Source organism: Monodelphis domestica, chromosome 6 (assembly GCF_027887165.1).
Source record: "Monodelphis domestica isolate mMonDom1 chromosome 6, mMonDom1.pri, whole genome shotgun sequence".
Taxonomy (NCBI): Eukaryota; Metazoa; Chordata; class Mammalia; order Didelphimorphia; family Didelphidae; genus Monodelphis; species Monodelphis domestica.
In genome coordinates this window covers 259113465-259136033 of record NC_077232.1, presented here as the reverse complement: position 1 = coordinate 259136033, position 22569 = coordinate 259113465, and the positions used below count along the sequence as shown (strand labels likewise).

The following is a 22569-nucleotide window of genomic DNA, read 5'->3' as shown; positions in this document are numbered from 1 at the left end:
AAACCCAAACCTACCTTTTCCTGCAGTTCAGCAGTGGTTTTCTCTAAAATTTCTTGGCTCTCTGATACTTGAGCTGTCTTCTCTGAAATGCATCCTTTCAGTTTATCAATTGTTTCTTGGTGCCCCTTTAGACAAATCTCAGCAAATTTGAGTTCTTCTTGGGTTCCCTGACCCTTTAGTATTAAAGGAAGAGTCAAGATTATATTTTATAATACAATTATCATAAAACTTCTTTGTCCTTTCTAAAAGACTTGTTTCTCATAAGAACATCTTTACAAGGTGTTACCTTAGTTGTGAGGTCCCTTATGGTTTCTTTCAGCTGTTCCATCTCTATGTAAAAAGCCTCCTGTATCTTTGTCAGTTCATCCCTCTCCTTGGCTACACAGGTGGTTTCTTCAAGACTGGCTTGGAGTTTCTGAGCCAATTCCAGGTTTTCCATTTCTATCCTCTCCAGAGTACACTCTTTGGTTTTCAGTTGTTTTTTTAACTGTTCTATCTCAATCACTTTTTCCTCCACCTCACTGTTTTCTTCTCTGACATTAACAACTTGCTCCTTTTTCTCCTGAAGCTCTTGAATCTGGTGTCAAATAACAATTTTTCAAAATGGTAATTTAGTATAACCAGCAATATTGTGAAGACCTGAATGGATATTCAATAAGATTAAGATGTTGTATACATAAACTCATGGGATCCCCCAGTCACAAGAAAAGAAACCCACCTTTTCCTGCAGCTCAGCTTTAGTTTTCTCAAAAGCTTCTTGATTCTTTGACACTTGAGCCACCTTCTCTGAAACACACTCTTTTAATCTGTCAATTGTCTCCTGGTGGTCCTTCAGACCCATTTGAGCAATTCTAAGTTCTTCCTGTGTTTCCAGACCCTTTGGGATTAGGGAAAGATCCAAGCACATATTTAGAGTAAAATTATGCGAACACAAACTTGACATAACACGTCTTGGTTCTTATAAGGACCTATTTACTAGACAGTGTAAAAATGGAGACTTGAATCTAGGAATTCAATCCCCATAAGTCCTTGCTCTACTTCCAGGATGCTTTGTAATCGCACTGAATTCTCACCTTGACTGAGAGTAAATTATTATTTAAAGGGTCTCCGCCTATGGCGGGGTTGCTCTGCTTTCCTGTTGCTGCTTCCAGGCAGACGCCTCTTTTTCATAATGTAGGTGAGGTTGTCTAGGCCTCTATGGGCCTAGACAGGTGCTTTCTCATCCTGTATTTTCTTTAATCCTTAACCTTTAATAAACCTCTAAAAATATAATACTCCTTGCAGAGACTAATTTCTACCTGCCTCAGTTTCCCCCAAATTTTAACTCTTACAACAGTGAGATTTACCTTGGCTTCAAGTTCTGTTATGTTCTGTTTCAGTTGATGGCTCTCTTCTTGGAGAGTCATCAGTGTCTTTGTCAGTTCATCTCTCTCCTCTGCCAAAGAGGTGGTTTCTTCAAGACTGGCTTGGAGTTTCTGAGCCAATTCCAGGTTTTCCAAATTAATCCTCTCCAGGGTAGACTCTTTGGATATTAATTGCTCCTTTAATTGTTCCATTTCCTTTATTTTTTCTTGAGCCTTATTGTCTTCCTCTCTGACATTAAATATATGTGCTTGTTTTGCCTGATGTTCTTGAATCTTGGGAGAAATGAAAAAAAAAACTTAAGTTGGCAGAGTTATTTAGGAAAGAAAGGCCCATGATGTTTCCCAACAGGAGGAATGCAGTACACTCAGAACCCAGGTGGTCAATTATTCCACTCCCTCCCAAAACAAACCCACCTTTTGCAGTAGTTCAGCATTAGTTTTCTCTAATGCTTTTGGATCATTTACCTCTTGAGCCATCTTCTCAGAAATTCTTTCTTTCAGTTTATCAATTGTCTCTTGGTGTTCCTTCAGACATGTCTGAGCAACTTTTAGTTCTTCTTGTGTTTCCAGGCCCTTTTTTTTAGAGGAAATCCAAAGAGAATATTTACAATAAAAGGATACCAACACTATTGTCTCTTTTCTAAACGATTAGGATTTCATTCTGTAAAACAATATAGTTCAATTCTAGAAATATCAGTGAATTATATATATTCTTGGATCCAATTGTACTACAAATTGGCATATGTTCTGAAATGAAAAGCATTTTTAGAAAACCAAATGGTACAATTTTTTTTTTTTTGGGTAAAGTCCTGGAAATAAAGTGAGTACTCCCTGACAGGGTTATGGCTTAAAACTGTGGTATATAAATATAATGCTATGGAGATCTCAGAAAAAACTGGGAGGTCTTTTAGGAAATTATGTAGAGGTAAGGGAGCAGAACATTTCTATCCACACACACATTGTGTGTATATATACATATAGCCACATATGTATATCCAGGTATAAAATAATCTGTAAATGTATAAAAACACAGGTACAACATGCATGTATATGCACACATAATATAGAGACCACATTCATGCAAAAGAAGTCAACAAGAAGTTTAGAACGGTCATGAATAACTGTAACTAATCCTTATTTTGATGGATTTCTGTCGAGGTGTATTTTCCTCCTCTAGATAGAGAGGACATAGACTATAACTGCAGGATGAGATATTTGTTGATAGGTATGACCAACATTTTGATTTGTATTAGTAGCTCTATTGATTTGTTTAGAAGGAAGGTTGTATTGGTATGAGGGAATCTTTGGGAACTGATGCCATACACATATATTTACACCTACACTGTTAATATTTCTTATAAAGGAAGTTTCAAGCTAGAAGGGGGTTGGGGAAAGGCTTTCTTTTTCTACCAGAAACTACAGTGACACAAATCAATAAACATTTACTAAGTGCCTACTGCATACAGCAAGGCATTTTGCTAAACTGAAAGATACTGTACTTAGGGCCATAAAGTCAAAATACAATAAAAACTAAACATGCTCATCAAATGAAGGAAAATGTTACATTTACCTTAGTTACAACTTCTTTGATATTTTCTTTTAGTTGATCTCTCTCTAATTGGAGAGCCACCTGTGTCTTCTTGAACTCATTTATTTCTTGGGTTATTGATGACGTTTGTTCTAAACTAGCCTGGAGTTTCTGAGCCAGCTTCAGGTTCTCTATTTCTACCCTCTCCAGGGTAGAATTTTTGGATTCTAATTGGTTCCTTATTTGCTCCATCTCATTCACTTTCTCCTGAGCCTCAATGACTTCTTTTCTAACATTCAACATCTGGTTTTCTTTTTCTTGAAGTTCTTGGATCTTAAAACAGAAATCAGTATATCAAGATCCTTATTTTGCTTTTGTTTTCTCAGAAAAAAAGTGTTCAAAGTTAAGGAAATGATAAAACCCAAGTGATTTAAGTAAAACTAGCAAAAGGAATAAAATCCAGCTCAAAGAGAGCAGCAGAGTTACTGGGATCATAATGATCAGGAGAAGTAAAAGTCGGATTGAATACAAGAGAGAAAAGGAACACCTAGCAACCAAATATTACTAATCTTCAGTCTTGGATAAGGCAGACCCCTCTAAACTTGATCCCTTCCCCTCCTCACTTTTATAGCATATTATCCACACTATCAACCCCACTTGCACCGTAATCACTCCTTCCTTAGTGCTTATAAACATTCCCATGCCCCTCTATACATAAACAAACAAAACCCACGCTCACTTGATTTTACCATCTTTTATTGTGCTATATCCCTTCTTTTTGTGGCTAAACTCCTGGAGAAAGTCAGCTCCATAATGTATACTTCCTTTATTCTCATCTCTTTTATGCCCACCATTCAAGTGAAACTGCTTTTTCCAAAATTACAATCATTTAATTGACAATTTTTAAAAACCTTTTCCTTCTGCCTTAGAATTAATACTCAGTATTGCTCCCAAAGCAGAAGAGCAGCAAAGGCTAAGCCAATGGGGTTAAGTGATTTGCCTAGGGTCACACAGCTAGGAAGTATGTGAGGCCAGATTGCTGTTAGTACCACCTAGTTGCCCTAGCTGACAAATCTAATGGCTTTTTGTCAATCCTAATCTTTGATGTCTCCTCAGTAGTCTTTGAAACTGTTTACTTGTTCTCTCTCCTGGTTTTCCTCCTCCTCAGTTTATTTTGCTAGACCTCCATATTATATCCATGAACCAGGGGTGTCCCCAAGGGTCTGGCTTCTGCTTACTTTTTCTCTCTCTATAACAAAGGCAAGCAAAATTCAGCCTGACAAACCAGCCTACTGTTTTTTTCTTATAGTCCATAAGAATGATTTTTAAACTTAAAAAGTTTTATTGTCTTTTTCATGGTTTAAAAAATGTGATTTGTTTTCAGTAGGCAAAATCTGCCTTTTTACTCACCCCTTCTCTCCAAATTGAGAGCACCAGGTAAAACAAAATTCTCTTGCAAATATGGGGGGGAAATTTACCATCTTGGTAATGGTCAAAAACAGTTTGTCTTATTCTGCATCTGAGCTCGGCATTAACAGGAGCTGGGCTGCAGGTTTTATCTTTAGTGCTCTAGAATGGTGGCTGGTCATTATGCTGATTAAGTGTTCCATTACATTTATATACTATAACTTCATTCTATTCCCCAATTTAGGGGCAACTTCTCTTATGTGAAATAAGTTTCCATTAGCTTTCATTCTTTTCCTCCCCCAGTATATTCCTCTTCTCTTTCCATACATTTTCTAAAATCATCAAGACATAACAGAACCACCATGAAAGGGGAAACCATGTATCATCTCCCCACACTTGAATGTAGGTGGTTCATTCATGTTTACTTTTTACGCCTCTCTTCTCTCCTGGTATTTCAATCATAAATGCTTGAAAGGCATCTTTCATTAAAATCCAATTTCATTGCTCCCCAAGAAGCATTATGTTCAATTGTGCTGGGAAAGTTGCTCTTGGTTACATAGTATTACAAATGCTCTGTTCCATTAAAGTAGTGGCTGCTAAAACATGTGTAATCCTGACTGTTTTCTCAGTCCTTGAATCCCTTCTTTCTGGCTGCTTGCAATATTTTTTCTCTGCCCTGGAAACTCTGGATTTTTGCCTATTATGTTTCTGGAAGTTTTCATTTCGGGATTTACTTTCAGAAGATGACTGGTAGACTTACTCAATTTCTTCTTTACCCTCTGGTTCTAAGAGATCTGAGCAGTTTTCTTGATATATAGTAAGTTTTTTTGTTCATGACATTCAGAAGATTCAAATATTCTTAAATTTTTTCACCTTCAGCTGTTTCTCAAGATTGTTTTTGCTTTGAGATACCTTATGTTTTCCTCTATAATTCTTTCTGCTTTCTGACTTAAAAAAAACAAACAAACAAAAAGCAACAAAAAAACCCCAAAACAAAACAAAAACCAACAACAAAAAACTTCTTGCTTTATCTCTAACTAGAATTAAAAAAATTTTTTTCTTTTAAAATGTGGTTCCATGCTGTGATTTCTCTTACCCCTAACAGAATACCTGAAAATGTTTTGGAGTCATTCTTTTTTTTTTTTGGTGGGTTTGTGTCTTGAGCTTCCTTTCCTCCATAATAACTCCTTACTGTGTGGGGTTTTTATTTGCCCTTTCTTCCAGCCTATATCCTGACTTCAGATTCGGCACTTCTTCATTTTTTCTTTTCTTCAAATTATCTCCTTCTCTTCCATAATCTTTTTGTTGGTTTTATTAGCAACATAGTCAATCATGCCGCTAATTTTCCTAATACTGAACAAGCCCTGCATTCTCAGATAAAATCATGATTCCAAAGGACTAATATAACCTCCTTCTTGATGAGCTTGGGATACAGCAGTCTTAAGACATTTTTTTTGTTTAACATGGCCAATTATTTGTTTTGTTTGACTATACTCATTTATTTGAAGGTTTTTTTTTTCTTTTCTTTTTTTCAGCTGGAGAGGTACAAGGGAAAAAAGGCAGATTTTCATTAACTTAAAAAAAAAATCACCTTCTTATTGAGTTTTTCCTCAGTATCTGCCAATCTCTCCTGAGTCCTTACAAGCTCTCCTTCTTTCTCGGCAGTCTTCCTCCTTTCTTTGAGGACTGCCTCTTGTTGCTTTTTAAGTGCTGCTCCAATATTTCTTAATTCTTCTTGATTTTCAATACTCTAGAACAAAATGCAAAAGAAACAAAATTAACAAAGCAAATGAAATTTAGTGTTGGGAAAACAAACACGTCCAGAATCAACATTTCCTATACTTTACATATAGAAGGAAAAAAAATCAGACAAGTTACAACACAAATTTTAGGACTCAAAGAATTTGGTAGGAAAGCTAAACAAAGTAGTTTTTGGTTCTCATCCTTCTCTTTTTCCTTGGCACATTCTTCTAGCCTTTCATTTCCTGATACAAGTCAGGATTCCCCTTTGTTTCTTCTGAGCCTTGCCCTGTGCTTCTATTTAAAAAGAAAACAAAACCAAAAAAAAAACCGATTTATTTTTGTAAGGTTCTAAAAATAGAACCTTTTTCTATTTTTTAAAAAACCTTTACCTTCCATTTTAGAATCAATACTATGCATTGGTTCTAAGGCAGAAGAATGGTAAGGACTAGGCAATAAGAGTTAAGTGACTTTCCCAGGGTCACACAGTTGGGAGGTGCCTGAGGTCATATTTGAACCTGGGACCTCCAGACTTTAGGCCTGGCTCTCAATCCATTGAGCCACCCAGCTGCCCATCTTTATCTTGAAGAGTCATTCAGGTGCTGTCCTTCTGGATTCTCAAATTATCTACTTCCCCTGATGACAGCACCATACATTAACTTGTCCACATGGATGTCATGTTCCCCTGGTAGAATGAAAGGTTCTTGAATGAATAAATTGTTTTTGCCTTTGCCTTATAAAAATCCCTGGGCCTGCCAATTATGGCAATTTTCTAATAGCAGGTGATAATAGGTACTAGCTGAATTTAACAAACTGTTAACAGATGTATAGTATGGGTTAGGTGGCAGTGGTTCCTGGAAAAAAAAACCAGACCCCCTCCTCCCCCCATTCTACAAATGATGTCACCGATGCCCTCCCTCCAACAGGCTAAGGGGATGGAGCACTGGGCCCTGGCATCAGGTAGACTTGAGTTCAAACCCAGCTGCAGGTGTATCCTAGCTGTGTGACCTTGGGCAAGTCACTAAACCTCTTTTGCCTGACAAATGATCCATTGGAGAAGGAAATGACAAATCACTCTAGTATCTTTACCAAGAAACCCCAATGGACACAAGTCTATAGGGCTATGAAGTAGGACATGGCTGAAACACCACCTTCCCTTCAATGTGAGTCAAAAGAAGCTCAGTGGATAATTCACCACTGTTCATAATGAACGTTAAAATTCCCACTGCTCCAAAATGCAACATTAAAACTTCATAAGAAAAATAAATGGGAACACGCTATCATGAGGTACAGAGAAGTTTGTGCTTTGCTAAATAAACATTACCATTCCAATATTTTCCTCGAGATCAGTTTTCAATTGATTCTTTTCGGCTGTGACACACTCTAGCATTTGCTGCAGCTGATTTTTTTCCTGTATTAAGGAGGAAATCTTTCTTTGTTGTTGAAGTAATTCATTGTCCTTTTCATAGTCTGGGAGAGGCACTAGGTTTCTTGGAGACTCCAAATTTTGTCCTTCATTCAGCTTCACAGTCTATGAAGACATGAAGAAATTTTTAGCAAGTTTATAGCCAACTATGAATTTACTTGTTCATCTATAAGTAACATCTGGAAGCTACAGAAAATAAAATGCAAATATAAAATAATTCATATTTTAAAATCTGTATGTATATATGTACACACACAAGCACATACAGACACGTAGACACACATACTTTTTTTTTTTTAATCCTTATATTCCCCCTCTTAGAATCCATACTGTGTATTGGCTCCAAGGCAGAAGAGTGGTAAGGTCTAGGCAATGGGGGTTAAGTGACTTGCCCAGGGTTACACAGCAGGGAATTGTCTAAGGCCAAATTTGAACCCAGGACCTCCTGTCTCTAGGCCTGGCCCTCAATCTTCTGAACCATTTAGCTGCCACCTAGACATATATACTCTTTATGGTTTACAGAATACATTCCTTACAACGGAGAATGCAAACTATTTTTTTTAATTCCTAGAAATTTAAGGTTAAGTTATACGGTCACCTAATGTCCAAGTGGAATCTTGAGCAGGTTTCCTAACTTCAAGTAGAGTGCACTTTCTACTAGGCCATACCAGTCAATATCTGTTTTAGTGCATTGGTCAATGTTGTCTAGTGTTCACATTCAATCATACTAAGGCTTCCAAAGCAAGGCGTTTCTAAACAAGACACATCTTAAGTTTTCTGTGGCTGCCTTCTTGCCTCTTACCAGCTAAAACATAGCAAACAATGCAATCCTTGTACCAAATTCCACAAAAGCTCAAAACTCCAAGAGTTCCTAAATACACTATTATTGGAGTCATTAGCACCAACAAATTTCAAATTTTAATGAAAAAATTTTAAATTGCTTATAGGTTTATCACCACATACCTTAAAATAAAAAAATCACACCCACCCTTCTGTCTTGTAATTAATATTGTATATTGGTTCCAAGGTGGAAGAGTGGTAACAGATAGGCAGTGGGGGTTAAGTGACTTGCCCAGGGTCATCCAGCTATCTGAGGCCAGATTGAAATCCAGGACCTCCAAACTCCATGTCTGGCTCTCTAATAACTAAGCAATCTGGCTACTCCAACCTTACATTTTATTGTCAAAATACAAACTTAGGTTGTGCCAATCTTGGATAAAAAAGCATTTTTACTACTTCTTCTACCTTACAAATTCTGTTAAATTTTAGAAAAATAGGCTAAGCTCCCCTTAATGATTTTCTTTGATGTGTGCTTTTTATTTATAGGAACCATCTCAGACAGGGATAGTGGATGATGACTTTGGCCCAGAATGAAAAAGGAGGATGAGAAAGGGCTAAGAAGCCTGGATGGTATACTACAACTGGCCTGGTGAAGAGCATACAATAACAATACCATCCAGTCACTAAAAGGTAAAATCTTTTTTTGAGTGTACAAAGATGTGCTTAGATTTGACTAATTTTAATCTCTTTCTCTAAGAGATGATATAAAGGAAAAGCAAAATCACACACCTGTTATGTTACAAAGGCATCCTCAAGATTTTGGTTACCTGCTAAGGGTCATTGTTTGGGGGGTAACATCTCCAAAATTACAATGAAAAAATACTATTTGATATATGGCTTTTTGGGGTTGCAGCTACTGAAGATCACAGCACAGCTACAAAGTTCTTTATCAATAAGCAAGCTGTGGTCAGGTGACTTGATAGAGTCCTCATTACTAAGCCAAGAACTGACACGAGAGTCTGGTGAACTAAGTGCCTGGCAGCACAGCCTAATGCTGATATAATGAAGCATATGATCTCAATCCTGGCTAGACACTTAAGACAATAAATACTGAGCAGAAGTAATCACTGACTTTATTTCTGATAGTAACAAGAATTATAAGATTAGTGTATCAATGAATAGAATTTGGTATAATTTGTTTTTATTATAAATACAATAGCCCACAAAGAATAAATTCAGATGATCAATGGAAAATTTTGATCTTTAAAAAACATTTATTAGGGGCAGTTAGGTAACAACAATGGATAGAGAGCCAGGCCTGGAGTCAGGAGGACCTAGGTTCAAATCTGGCCTCAGATACTTTCTAGCTGTGTTACCCTAGGTAAGTCACTTAATCTTGTTTGTGTAGCCCTTTCCTGTCTGTCTTAGAGCTGTTCTTAAGATAGAACAAAACAAAACAAATATAAAACAATTCCTATCCTCAAGTGGCTTATGTTCCTTTCTGTGCGTGACAAAGGTATGTGAAAGTATAAATATGAACTGAGTTTGAGGGAAATTTCAAAGATTCTTTTCTAAAGTCCCAATCTTTCCTTCTCTAAGAGGCAGGTGAAAAAGAATTGCAGAGTGTATTCCAGGCATGAGAGCAACCAGTGTAAAGGCAAAGACACCGAACGTTATGAACATTATGTCTGCTTAAATTTAGTAATGATTTAATGATATAAAAAAAGAAACAAGAGTTTTGACTAAGTAGGGTTGATATGACCCTCTGAATATAAAGAAGTACAGTCAAATGTAAGCTTCTTGAAGACAGAGACTTTTGTTCACATCTCTGTATCCCAAGAACCTAGCACCATGTCTGGTGCAAGGTGGGAGCTTAATTTTAATTTCAAACCCTTACTAAGACAGAAGAGTGGTGAGGGCTGGGAAATTGGGGTTAAGTAATTTGCCCAGGGTCACCCAGCTGATGCCAATTTTGAATCTAGGTCCTTCTGTTCTGTCTCCAGGTTTGGCTCTCTCCACTGAACCGGCTTGCTGCCCAGGAATTTAATTTTTTAGAGTTGGATGAAGTGAACACATGTAATGAATTCTGATTCAATGAATTCCAACAGGGGCTCTCTATCTCAACAAACAATAAATGCAGAATGCTTTTACCTTTCCTTGCAACTCATCAAGTGCTTCTTCTTGAATTCCCTTAACACCTGATTCTTCTGACAGTCTTGTGGGCATGCTGGAGGAGTCCTTGGTATCCTGACATTTGTGGGACTCAGAATAATTCCTCAGTTCCTCCTGGGTGCCTTTATCTGTGCTCTTTATCAATGACAAAAACGTAAAACCATGAGGCAGCATTAGTTCTTCCATGCTTTCTTGCTTAGGTCTGTGACATGGAAGCACCCCCCCTCCCCCATGCCCCATGTTCCATCCTCAGCTTGCCCTTACCCAGTGGCTGGCAGCATGCAGCTCCTGCCTGGGCTGCTCCTCCTGGGTCTGGAAGGGCAGCTTTGGGAACTGTTCAGGGGCATCTTTTTCACATGTCCCAGAGCTTACCTGGAGATGCTCATGAAGGCTCTTGGGAAGGAATTGCGTCTCCTCCTCTGAGGTCCTCAGACTGGATCTCCTGCCACTTAGTCGCTCTTCCAACTTCTGCTGAGCCTTACAAAGTTGTTCTCTCACCTCAAGGAGTTTCTCTCCTTCAGTGGCTTTCTGTTGGACTTCTGGAGGAGGCTTTATGATAGGAATTAAAAACCAAACAGGTCAGTAAACCAGTGGAAAATTATATCACAACAATCCAAAATTCATGAATTCTTCTAAAATCTTTGGTCCCGAGGGTTGTCTCTCCACCAACAAAGACTTTAATCTTTCTATAGCAGAAACAATCTTTAAGTGTTGTACAATGGCCAAGAATTGCTATTCTTCCCAAAGCCCGTTCTAAAATTGAGCCTCTGAGTGTAGAGAGAGGTTACCTGGAGACATAATCAATGTTTTTGACCTGTCTTAGAATCAATACTAATTATTGGTTCCATGGCAGAAGACAGGTAAGACTTTAGGCAATTAAGGTTAGAGCTAGGAAGTATCTGAGGTTAGACTTGAACCCAGGACCTCCTGTCTCTGGTCTGGCACACAATCCACTGAGCCACCAAGCTGCCCCATCTAATCTCTTTTTGAGACATAATTGAAGCCTTCTAGTTTGGTTGGATCTGCTAGTTTGTGCATTACCTTTGTAGTCTCTGCCCTACAAAAGCAAGTAAGGAGGCAACAATTCCTTACAAAAAGAGAGCATTCACTCACCTCTTTGGTTGGCTCACTAACCAAATCATCAAAATCCAAAGCAATTTCATGAGCTTCTACGGATACAGTTCTAATTTGATGCTTCATTTTCTCAATCTCTTCAAGAACAGTAAAATAATTTTGCTCAAACTCTCCATGGTATTGTTTGAAATCCTGGAACTCCTGAGTGGTGGTTTGATGAGTTGCCTGGGCTGCTGCTAGCTCCTCTTTGCTTTTCTCAATTTCATCAAGTAGTTCTTGGAGCCTGTTGTCCTTGTACATGATTTCAGCCCTAAGTTTATCCTTTTCTGCTATTATCAAATTCAGCTCTTCAGATTTTTCAAGTCTCTACCAATAAAATGAGATTAAGGGAATGTTAGTTAAATTGCAAGATACTTTCAATCAAATGCTAAATGGCTGGGATCCAATGAAGATTAAATAGAACAAAAGTCCTGAAAAATTACTGAAATAGTTTTATCTTTGAATTTTCAGATAAGTTCATCAACAAAAAATCCTTCCAGTCCTGTGAATTGCTCACTAGCTTGCAAGCTATTAGATTATAGCACTTTTAAATGAAATACCTTCTTTTCTACCATGCAGCTTCCTCCATTTCCCTTTACCCTAATAGTGAAGGATGAGGTTAGAAGAAAAAAACCTTTTAAATCTAAAAGAAAACAGCTTTGCTGAAATACAAAAAACCAGAAAACTGTACAGATAACAATATTCAGGTGGGAAAAGAATCCAGGTTATGTATAAGCAAAACATTTATCTGTGTCAGCTGATGGCATCAGTTCTGCCTAATTAAAAACTAGGTGCTAAACTATGGACATTTCTCTGGACATGATTCATATCCAGATTCACAAATAGTTATTTATTACTATAACATCACAAGAGTCAAAACATGTTGTTAAAGGACTTTATTTAAAACTTATCCTTCCTGTGGCCTAGCAGTACCAGATCTTAAACTGTGCGATAAAGCAGTGATCATCAAAACCACATGGTACTGACTAAGAGACAGAAAGGAGGATCAGTACTTGGGGGTAAGTGACCTCAGTAATATAGTCTATGACAAGCCCAAAGATCCCAGCTTTTGGGACAAAAATCCACTATTTGACAAAAACTTCTGGGAAAATTGGAAAACAGTATGGGAGAGATTAGGTTTGGATCAACATCTCACACCCTACATCAAGATAAACTCAGAATGGGTGAATGACTTGAATATAAAGAAGGAAACTATAAGCAAATTAGGTGAACACAGAATAGTATACATATCAGACTTTTGGGAAAGTTAAGACTTTAAAACCAAGCAAGAGCTAGAAAAAAAAAATCACAAAATGTAAAATAAATAATTTTGATTACATTAAATTAAAAATGTTTTGTACAAACAAAATGAATGCATCCAAAATTAGAAGGGAAGCAACAAATTGGGAAACAATCTTTATAACAAAAACCTCTGACAAAGGTCATTGCTGGTAGAGTTGGGAATTGATCCAACCATTCTGGAGGGCAATTTGGAACTATGCCCAAAGGGCACTAAAAAACTGTCTGCCCTTTGATCCAGCCATAGCACTGCTGGGTTTATACCCCAAAGAGATAATTAGGAAAAAGACTTGTATAAGAATATTCAAAGCTGCGCTCTTTGTGGTGGCAAGAAAAAAATGGAAAATAAGGGGATGTCCTCCAATTGGGGAATGGCTGAACAAATTGTGGTATATGTTGGTGATGGAATACTATTGTGCTCAAAGGAATAATTAACTGGAGGAATTCCATGGGAACTGGAATGATCTCTAGGAATTGATGCAGTGTGAAAGGAGCAGAACCAGGAGAACATTATACATGGAGACTGATACACTATGGTACAATAGAATGTAATGGACTTCTCTACTAGGAGTAATGCAATGATCCAGGACAATTCTGAGGGACTTATGAGAAAGAACGTTATCCACATTCAAAGGAAGAACTGTGGGAGTAGAAACACAGAAGGAAAAACAACTGCTTGATCACATGGGTTGATGGAGCTATGACTGGGAAAGTAGATTCTAAAAGATCACCCTAGTGCAAATATCAATAATATGGAAACAAACAAACAAATAAATAAATAAAGCTTATCTTTCCTTTTGAAATTTTTACCTCTTTCTTCAGTATTTCTAGCTCAGTAGGTAAAGACTTCAATTCAGATAGTGTATTAATTTCTTTTTGCAAAGTTGCATTTTCTTTGATTGCTTTATCCAGGTCTTTTTGGAGATCTTTAACTTTTCTTTCCAATTCCACAGTAAGGAGCACATCTAAAAAAATTTGGGTGAATTAAGAATTAAAAAAAAAATTATTGTAAGTTTTGATGGCCTTAGGAACAAAAATATTTAAAGGATTTGTTTCTATTGACACCAGACTAATGGATTTTTTTTTCATTTTTATCTTAAGTTCCAAATTCTTTTTTTCTCTTTACCTCCTCTTCCTTCCAGTGAGAAGGCAAAAAATTACAATATTTATACATCAGATTTTTTTCCTTTTTTAAAATAAACCCTTCCCTTCCTTCTTAGAATCAATACTATGTATTGGTTCTTAGGCAGAAAAGAAGGGCTAGGTAATGGAGGTTAAGTGACTTGCCTAGGGTCACATAGCTGGGAGGTGCCTGAGGCCATTAGAACCCAGGCCTGGCTCTCAATCCACTGAGCCACCCAGCTGCCCCACCTATGCACATAAGATTTTAAGAGGAAAAGTTCCACCTGGATTGTAAACAATGAGGGTAATTCAGTTTTTCAACACTTAAAAAAATGAATACTTTCTAGGTCCAGTCTAATTTGTCTACAAAAATGTATTATTTTAACACATTCCTCACTTTAAGCCACGATATCAGATGTTAATAATACTTTCATTAAAATGTAATGGAAAAAAATCAGACTAAAACACCATGGAAGCCTAAAAAATATGGGGTGGAATGGATTTTTTTTTGTTAACAACAAAAAAAAAGATTGAAATATAGATGTTAAACCCAACACAAACTTGTTTATAAAATTCCATTTCATTAAGACAGTATAACCATTAGTTTACAAATACCTTTTGGATATTTGCCCTCAATAATGGAAGTCAGCCTTGTGATTTCACTAAAAGCCGACTGCAATTCTTTCTCTAGATCAGCTTGCCTTCTTTTGGAACTGTCTCTTCTCTCTTGCAACTGACTTTGGTATAGATGATTATCTTTTTCCAGTTGCTTGCATTGACTTGAAAGTTCTTTCTATTAACCAGAACATCAATGGTCAGAGCAATGTGTCAACATTGAGATCATCAAAACATGACACTATAATCATTAATGAAAAAAAATGTTACCATTTTTTCTTTCAGCTCTAGGTTCTCACATTTAAGAAATGCTGTTTCTTTCTGGGCATCCAGGGCTATGGTTTCAGTATCGCAGAGAGACTGTTTCAAATGCTTTAGTTCTTCATATATTTTCTCACCATCTCCCTGAAAGAACAGAGATGCATATACATCAATAATATTATAGAGTATACCGATAAGCTATATGGTTGTTTAAAGTTTCAAACTATTCTATGAGCATTAAGCCAGGTACCATGCTAAATGTTTTATTATTATTTTTAGTTGCTTTCCATTTTTATTTATTTCATGTAAAGTCAGTTTAAAATGAAACAGTTGAAACATGATGATAAAGACAAACCACAAAAGCATCAGGTATAATATCTAACAGTTATCATTTTTTAATACTAAGGAGGCAAAATAACCACTCATATACATTCTTCAATATCTCCAAAAGATACATCTTTGTATACCATAATACAAGTCTAATTCAATGTAAACCTAACATCAAGCACCATGCTAAATAGTTTATAAGTATTATCTCATCAAATCTGCAACAACCCTGGGAGTTGGTGCTGCTATTATCTCCATTTTACAAATGAGGAAACTGGGGTAGTGGTGAAGTGACTTTCCCAGGGTCACCAGATAGTAAGCTGGACTGAGGCTGGAATTGAACTCAGGTTTTCCTGACTCCAGGCCAGTGCTCTATGCACCTAGGTGTCTCATGATAATCGTAGGTATCATTGGTATTATTCTTTCTTTGTTTTTTAATTTTATTTTTTTCAATTAAGGAGCAGTTATTATCCCTCTGATGTCCTTTATTAACCAAAAAACAAAATGTGAATCATGTAACAAATATGCAGAGTAAATTGAAACAAATTCCCTCACTGTCCACTCCCTATCTCATGCTTTTATCATTCTGCACACTGAAACTATCATCTCATTGTTAAGAGATGGGAAGCACAGTTCGTTATCAGTTCCCTGGAATCAGGTCTGCTCATTGCATTAATCAGAGTTCTTAAGTTTTTCAAAGGTTATTTGTCTTTACATTGTTGTTGATTTCAGGGAGGGATGGGTGTGAGTGAGGAAAAGAGGGGAGGAGGGAGAAAATTTGCAATTCAAAATTTTAAAAGTTTTAAAATTGTTTTTATGTGCAATTTTCACTTATTACTGATAATAGCAATATAGGTAGTGTGGACTAAGTGATGTAAAGTTTGACTTGTTCCATGCTCACATGGCCTCAGCATTTAGGGGAAATAGATTATACCTCCTTGATTTAAAAAAGAAGCCAAACCACATAAATATCACTGATAAAGTTAAAAATGTACATTCAAATTAGCCCTGCTAATAACATTCCTAGAAGTTATATTTCACTGGCAGATTATGTATATCCAACACTACACAGAGAATGTTCATTTTATTTTTTTACCATTGTCTTTTTTATCAGTTGTAATTCTAAAAATTTCTCCTTGATTTGTTCTTCCTTTTCTTTCAGCAACTGTGATTTTGAATTCTGTTCACTCTGAAGGAATCACAGGAAAATAAAAGACAATTTAAGTACAAAATGTATAAACAAGTCAACTAAAGCAAAGAAAGAATCAGCACCGTTGATTCTGAATAATAAAATATGAGAACTGGAACCACGAGTGGTCCCATGTTCCATTTTTCTCTTCAGATGAGCTCTTGCATGAATTCCAAGGTATATAAGATCTATCCTCAATTATTATATCTAGGCAGCAATAACAAAAGACAATGCCCAAGAAACATTTAATTTCTTACATATCCTGGTATTATGATTACACAGATAAAAGAAAATTACATATTGCAGTTTGCATTTCAGATTTATTAGAAGAAATAGCACTAGAAAAGCTCACCTAAGAATCCTGAAAGTCTGACAATAGGTCTAGGGAATATTATATATTAGTCATCTATTGCCTAAGAATTAGAGGATATAAAAGCTAGAAGAACAAGAGGGTCCAGCTCTTTCTTCAAAACAGGCCTGAGTAAAGAGGTAAAAACCATACACAGCCAGAAAGGTTACCAATAAAGCCACAATCTGGGCAAAATGTAGGACAAATTTAAGCCATGCGTAGGAGAGTGGTACTATACAAAATTGTGTTTCTGTCAACGTAGGGAATTCCCAGTAAGTTCTAGCCTTCAAAGTGGACCAACAAATCCTATTGTAGGAATATAAATTAGGGATAGAGTAATTTCAGGCATTAGCTATATTTAAAGAAGGGAATTTGGATACAAGCCCTGGGAGAGGATTCTGAAGAGAGAAGGATTGTGGAAGTTTTACTGGCAACTAACTGTCATTTGCACTTTCTACCCTGATCTCTACCAAGTTGGAAAGAGGTGGTTTTGCTCTGACAGAATTTCCCTTGGAAGTCCTAAATCTCATAGAGAGATTAGGGACTCCTTGCTTGAGAGTCTGCTTTTGTGTGAACTGTTTCCCTGAGTATAAAGATCATCTGTCAGTTATTCATTTGCCAGAAACCCTGTTGAGCTTAGGTAATCCAAAGATTGTCATCTGGGACTATGAGTTACAGAGTATAATCAACCCCAGGCTCCCCCCCCCCCCCCCCATCCCTCCTCTTTTTGTTAATCCAGAATGAATAGATTAGAGTCAGATAGTTTTGGGGGTTTTTTAGGTAATATCAGGGAGCTGTTTCTTTTGCAGGAGGTGTAGAAGTTGGTGGAGCTTAGATTTAAGAGTGTTAAGAGTCTTACCTACCAGTTTTCCTTACTCTTATTATAAAATAAAATTTGTTTTCTTATAAGTCAAGGGGTTTGTGCTTCACTGGCCCTGGGGAGATTCCTAGGTGGGTTGTATCATCTCACATCCCTCTAGGATAGTTCCCTATTCACTATGTAACTTTTGGTCTTGGAACATTTCCCAGGGCTTTCAGAGGACTTGTCTACAGTCACCCTACTATTATGTGTCTGAACTGAGGGATGTCTGCTGTAAGAGAGGACAGCAGATTCATCATGCTGGAATATCAACTTGAGTGGTGGAAGGGCAGGAAAGATGGAGAATTCTGGTGAAAACTGGGGAGCTGAGAGAATCCAAGGAGTTAACTCACTTCTCTTTGGGAAGCCCTCGAGAGGTTGAGTTGAGAGAACCTCTGAGTCTTGATCATCCTTCTGTGAATCCTGACCCCCTGAATTCCATGGACGACAACAGGAGTGGATAGGACTATCCACCCCAGGAAGATCTCCTCTCTCCCTCTAAAGCAGTCCTTGAACTTCGTATCATAATTAGGATAATTAGAAGTCAGGACAGCTATCACAACTGACCCCAGAGGGTCAGGCAGGCAAAGCCTGACTACAGGATTTGGGGACAAGGAGTTCAACTGTTAATCCTTAGGGATTTCCTATTTCCCACTTTCCCATTACCTTATCCCACAATCTCACTTTCCCTACCTTTAGTGTATTCCTCAAGAATAAATAGCTATTTCTATAGATCGAGTGCCTGCTCATAATATTTAAGGAGAGGGACCTGAAACTTTGGGGAGGAGAACTATATTTCCTCCCCAAGGAAGACGAAGCTGTTCAGTTCTGGATTTTACTTCAACCCAGTCTCTCAAGAAATTATAGTCTGAATCTGAAGACAGCCTGTGGGGGAAAGAGAGGGGAGAAACTATCTATCCCCCCTCTTCACCCTTTATTTCCATTCCATCTCTACCACACTCTAGTCCTTTGGTAAGTAGTGGGGGACTCCATTTCTCCCCCTCCATTACAGTGGCACCCCCTATTACAAAAAAATCCATTACCAACAGTCACTCCTGGCAGCTAGAAGAGACTGGATAGGGCAGCCATCTTGGGGGTACAAAATTCTAATCTATTTGGGGGATAGGCTGTAGAGGCTCTCTTAGCTCTGTATCCCTGGGGTGACATATTTATGGTAGCAGTAAGAGGTTACCAAACAGAAAAGCCACTTGGTTCCAAGTTAAAATATTGATGGGAAAAGTTTTCCTTTGAGTTATTTGGTAAAATATATCAAAATCCAACATTGAACTTATCCATGAAACACCAATGTGACATTTTGATTTTCTCAGTGCTTTAAGTAAAATCACACTTGTATTCAGAAAAATCCCCAGTGCCCCAAATTCCTAAGAATAATGAGACATCTTCATGTTTCATTATATTTAATATTTCATGATTTCTTACCTCTTGCTCCTTTATGCTTTGCATTTCTAGAGTCACAAATTCCTCTAACTCAAGCTTTTCATTTAACTTCTGTTCTATTTCTGCATTTTTGATTTGGAGTTGTTCATAATCTAATACCAGATTGTCAAAGTTAGCACGCAGGGAATTCAACTCGCTCTGTACATTCTCCTGTGAAGAAATACAAGACTTTCAAATCAGAGCATGAGTTGGGTTACAAATTGGGAATCCAGTTTATCCAATTATCACCTACTTCTATCACAATCTGCAATTTATATCTCTTCTATCCCCAACACCAGACTTTTCATCCTGAAGATATATATTTATGGATCATTTATTCTCTTGTTCAGTTTTATTTCTTGTATTCCCTCAAAAGGGTTCCTTAGTCTACCACTAGGATGTATTATTCAAGGACGGAAGTAGAATGACAACAATGTCAGCAGTTCTACTTTGTTCTATCAATCAAGAATTTACTAAGAACCTACTATGAAAGAGGAAGGATTTTATTTCATTATGAAAGAGGCATCAGGGAGCCCTGGGTTCAATCTGGCCTCTGACATTTCCTAGCTGTGTGACCCTGGGCAAGTCACTTAACCTGTTTGTCTTCATCCTCTGGAGAAGGAAATGGCAAAAAGCCCCAGTGTCTCTGCCCAGAAAACTCACAGACTCTCAGCTCCTAGGCAACAGGTCAGAGAAGATTGAAGCAGCAGGCAGGCCCTGGGCTGGGTGTTGGGGACAGGACAATCCCGGCTTGCAATGAGTTTCTATCTCAATGAGGAAGAATGGGCGGGAGGGAAGGAGGGAGAGGGCAGAGACAGGCAGAATGTATGCAGCATGCACACACACATGCATTCTAAGTTGTTACAGACACAGCACGTTGGGAAGGAGGGCACCAGAAGCTAGCTGGAGGATCAAACAAATTTTCTGAGTGTGCGCAGAGACCAGTCAGTGCAAAGCCACACACACACACACACACACATACACACACACCCTTATTTCACACACACACACACACACACACACACACCCTTATTTCCTTTCAGTAAGGGATGGATGGCCAGTGGGAGTTAAGTGACTTGCGCTGGGAAGTACCTGAGGCCAATTTTGATTCCAGAACCTGCCTTCTCCAGGCCTGGCTCCCAGTCTGGAGCTGCCCCCCTTTGTAGGGCTTTAAGAGAACAAAAAAGTTTACATTTCATTCTGGAGGTCAGATTTGGGCAGCTCAGAGACGGCAAGTACTGTAAGGCCAGAGAGATGCCATGGTAGCAGAGGCAGCAAGATCGTGAGCACTGGCATGTGTAAAGTGAGGGGGAGAGAAGCCTAGGGGAATGTATGAACCTCAGGGAATAGGAGGGCTGTCTTGTGTCCACCAGATGACATCATTTTCTCCCTTTAGAGTCTAGTTTAAAGCTGACCTTTCCACAAAGTTTTTTCTTCTGCTGAAATGTATTTGTCCTCAAATTCCTTCAGTGCTTTACATATCACCTTTCTTTGCACAATACTTCATACTTATTTAGATTTGTATCCTATCTCTCAAACTACCTTTTAAGCTTTCTGCTTTAAAAAGATCATAAAGACTAAATATTTATGGAATCAAATCATTTCAAAGGTGAAAACCTATCAATAATACATAGTACAATCTACAAATTGAACCAGGAAAAAAAATCTTTTGAATATTGGTAGTCCAATAGTCAAAATGGTAATTCTGTCAAACCTAAATGTTAACTAGAACACCTCATTTCTAAATCATTTTAGACCAAATATATGCTACACTAACATCATAATACTTTATCTGTTGATTATTCTACAGAAAATCTGGACTCTAAAAAGTAGACTTTTATCTTTCCTCAAACCATATATTTTTTAACCCAAACTTCTGTCTATTTTAACAGTTGTATAAACCACTTGAAGACATGAATAATCAATTATCCAGTAAAATTTAGGACAATACTAGATTTGGGGAAAACATGTTAGGCTCTTGGTGCTAATGAAAATGATATAAAAGGAGAGGATGTTGAAAGATCAGATTATCACACAAATAGCTTTCCTCATCATATGGTGTGTTTAAATGAAGCTCATGCCAGGACTATGAGTGGACAATTCACACATACACACAAAAAAATTCGACCTCACAAAGTACACTTTCAACCTACCTTTTCTAATATGATTGTTTCACAAAGTTGAACTGAATCCAATAAATCTTGTTCCTGAATCTAGAAAAACAAATTGTTCAGTATGTACTACAATGTTAGAGCCTAAAGCAGGGAGAAGAGCCCCAAAGGCTCAGACCAGGGGTTGAGGGTCCCTTAGGTAGGAGCGAAAAATAAAAGACCAGACAGATTAGAATCTTTGGGGTCAGAAGAACCGCAGAGCTGTTAGCTACTGTTAGCCAACTTTACTGAATAAGGGAAGGATTTATAAAGGAAAAAACCACAAGAATGAAGGAGCGGGGAGAGTGTGAGTATATGTGGGGCTCAGCAAGTTCATGGTTAAATGGATACAAAAACATATTCCTTCTCAAGATTGTTTTTCCAGGCCATCTGTACCACTTCCTAAGATATTTAGTCTACTGGGATAGGGGAGATAGTCACATTCCAATCTTTGTCCTAAAACCTACAATATTATTTCCAAAGTTTGGACCTTTGCCTAATTTCTTAGGCCCCAAACTTGGTTAGTCTCTATCACTACAAAATGTAGTAATACAAGTAATTGAAATGAATACTGATGAATGATTCTTCACACTCAATAGGAGTCAATATTTTTTTAGCCAAGAAATTTTAAGACACATAGAATTTGGAATACCAATAATTTAAGAGACCAACTTTATGTCTCAGGGAAATAATGTTAGATTCTCATTGTCCTACTTTGTTTTTCATAATTATTAAATAGTTTAATGGCTAACTTGCACTTAGCCTGATACTGGAATTTTTAGTTCAAGATGATCTAGAAAACAGTAGAACTTCATTTTCTTATACCTGCTTACCATAAAATGTTGATCACATGTCCATAACAAGTTATAATTGGAATAGTGAAGAACTGATAGTAAGTCAATATTTGTAGCATACTCGTTGACATCTACCTGATCTCCTTCCTAATGCCAGCTTAGAAGTACCATAAATTAAAACGATGTAATAAAAGATTAATTTGCTGCACCTGTCGTCTACAATGGAGGCAGCTACATGACACAATGGTTAGAGTGCCATATTTGCAATCAGAAGGATTTTAGTTCAAATCCTGACCCAGAAACTTAATGTCTGTGTTAACTCATCAGCATCAGTTTCCTTGTCTGAAAAACGGAGAAAATGGTACCAACTTCATGCGAGTTTTTTGAGGACCAAATTAGATAATACCTATTATCTTTTCAAACCTTAAAGCAGTCAATGCTATTTTATTATTTACGAGGCACAGAATAGGTATGTTTTAGAAATGTTAATGAGAAAACAAATATCAGATATTTTCTATAATCTACATAAATATACTTACTAAAGAATTTTCCTTTATTTACTAAGTTATGCCCAGTTTATTGATAGTATAGATACTCAAGAAAGTGTGGGTCAGTAAAGACCGGTCTATTTCTAGAT

The 22569-nt window shown here is 37.3% G+C and overlaps 1 protein-coding gene across 1 annotated transcript in view; it reads right to left on the bottom strand.

Annotated features, from left to right (window-relative positions):
- CENPE (centromere protein E) overlaps nucleotides 1-22569 on the bottom strand; it is a 75462-nt gene that overhangs the window by 26672 nt on the left and 26221 nt on the right. Inside the window, exons 16-32 of the mRNA XM_056803121.1 lie at nucleotides 21142-21201; nucleotides 18992-19159; nucleotides 16251-16343; nucleotides 14837-14971; nucleotides 14567-14744; nucleotides 13640-13794; nucleotides 11531-11857; nucleotides 10790-10966; nucleotides 10397-10552; nucleotides 7364-7570; nucleotides 5891-6049; nucleotides 2935-3225; nucleotides 1830-1937; nucleotides 1347-1637; nucleotides 719-877; nucleotides 287-577; nucleotides 15-173 (exon numbers count right to left, since the gene is read on the bottom strand). Coding sequence (XP_056659099.1) covers nucleotides 15-173; nucleotides 287-577; nucleotides 719-877; nucleotides 1347-1637; nucleotides 1830-1937; nucleotides 2935-3225; nucleotides 5891-6049; nucleotides 7364-7570; nucleotides 10397-10552; nucleotides 10790-10966; nucleotides 11531-11857; nucleotides 13640-13794; nucleotides 14567-14744; nucleotides 14837-14971; nucleotides 16251-16343; nucleotides 18992-19159; nucleotides 21142-21201 — 3114 coding nt within the window. The remainder of the gene's footprint in view (nucleotides 1-14; nucleotides 174-286; nucleotides 578-718; nucleotides 878-1346; nucleotides 1638-1829; nucleotides 1938-2934; nucleotides 3226-5890; nucleotides 6050-7363; nucleotides 7571-10396; nucleotides 10553-10789; nucleotides 10967-11530; nucleotides 11858-13639; nucleotides 13795-14566; nucleotides 14745-14836; nucleotides 14972-16250; nucleotides 16344-18991; nucleotides 19160-21141; nucleotides 21202-22569) is intronic.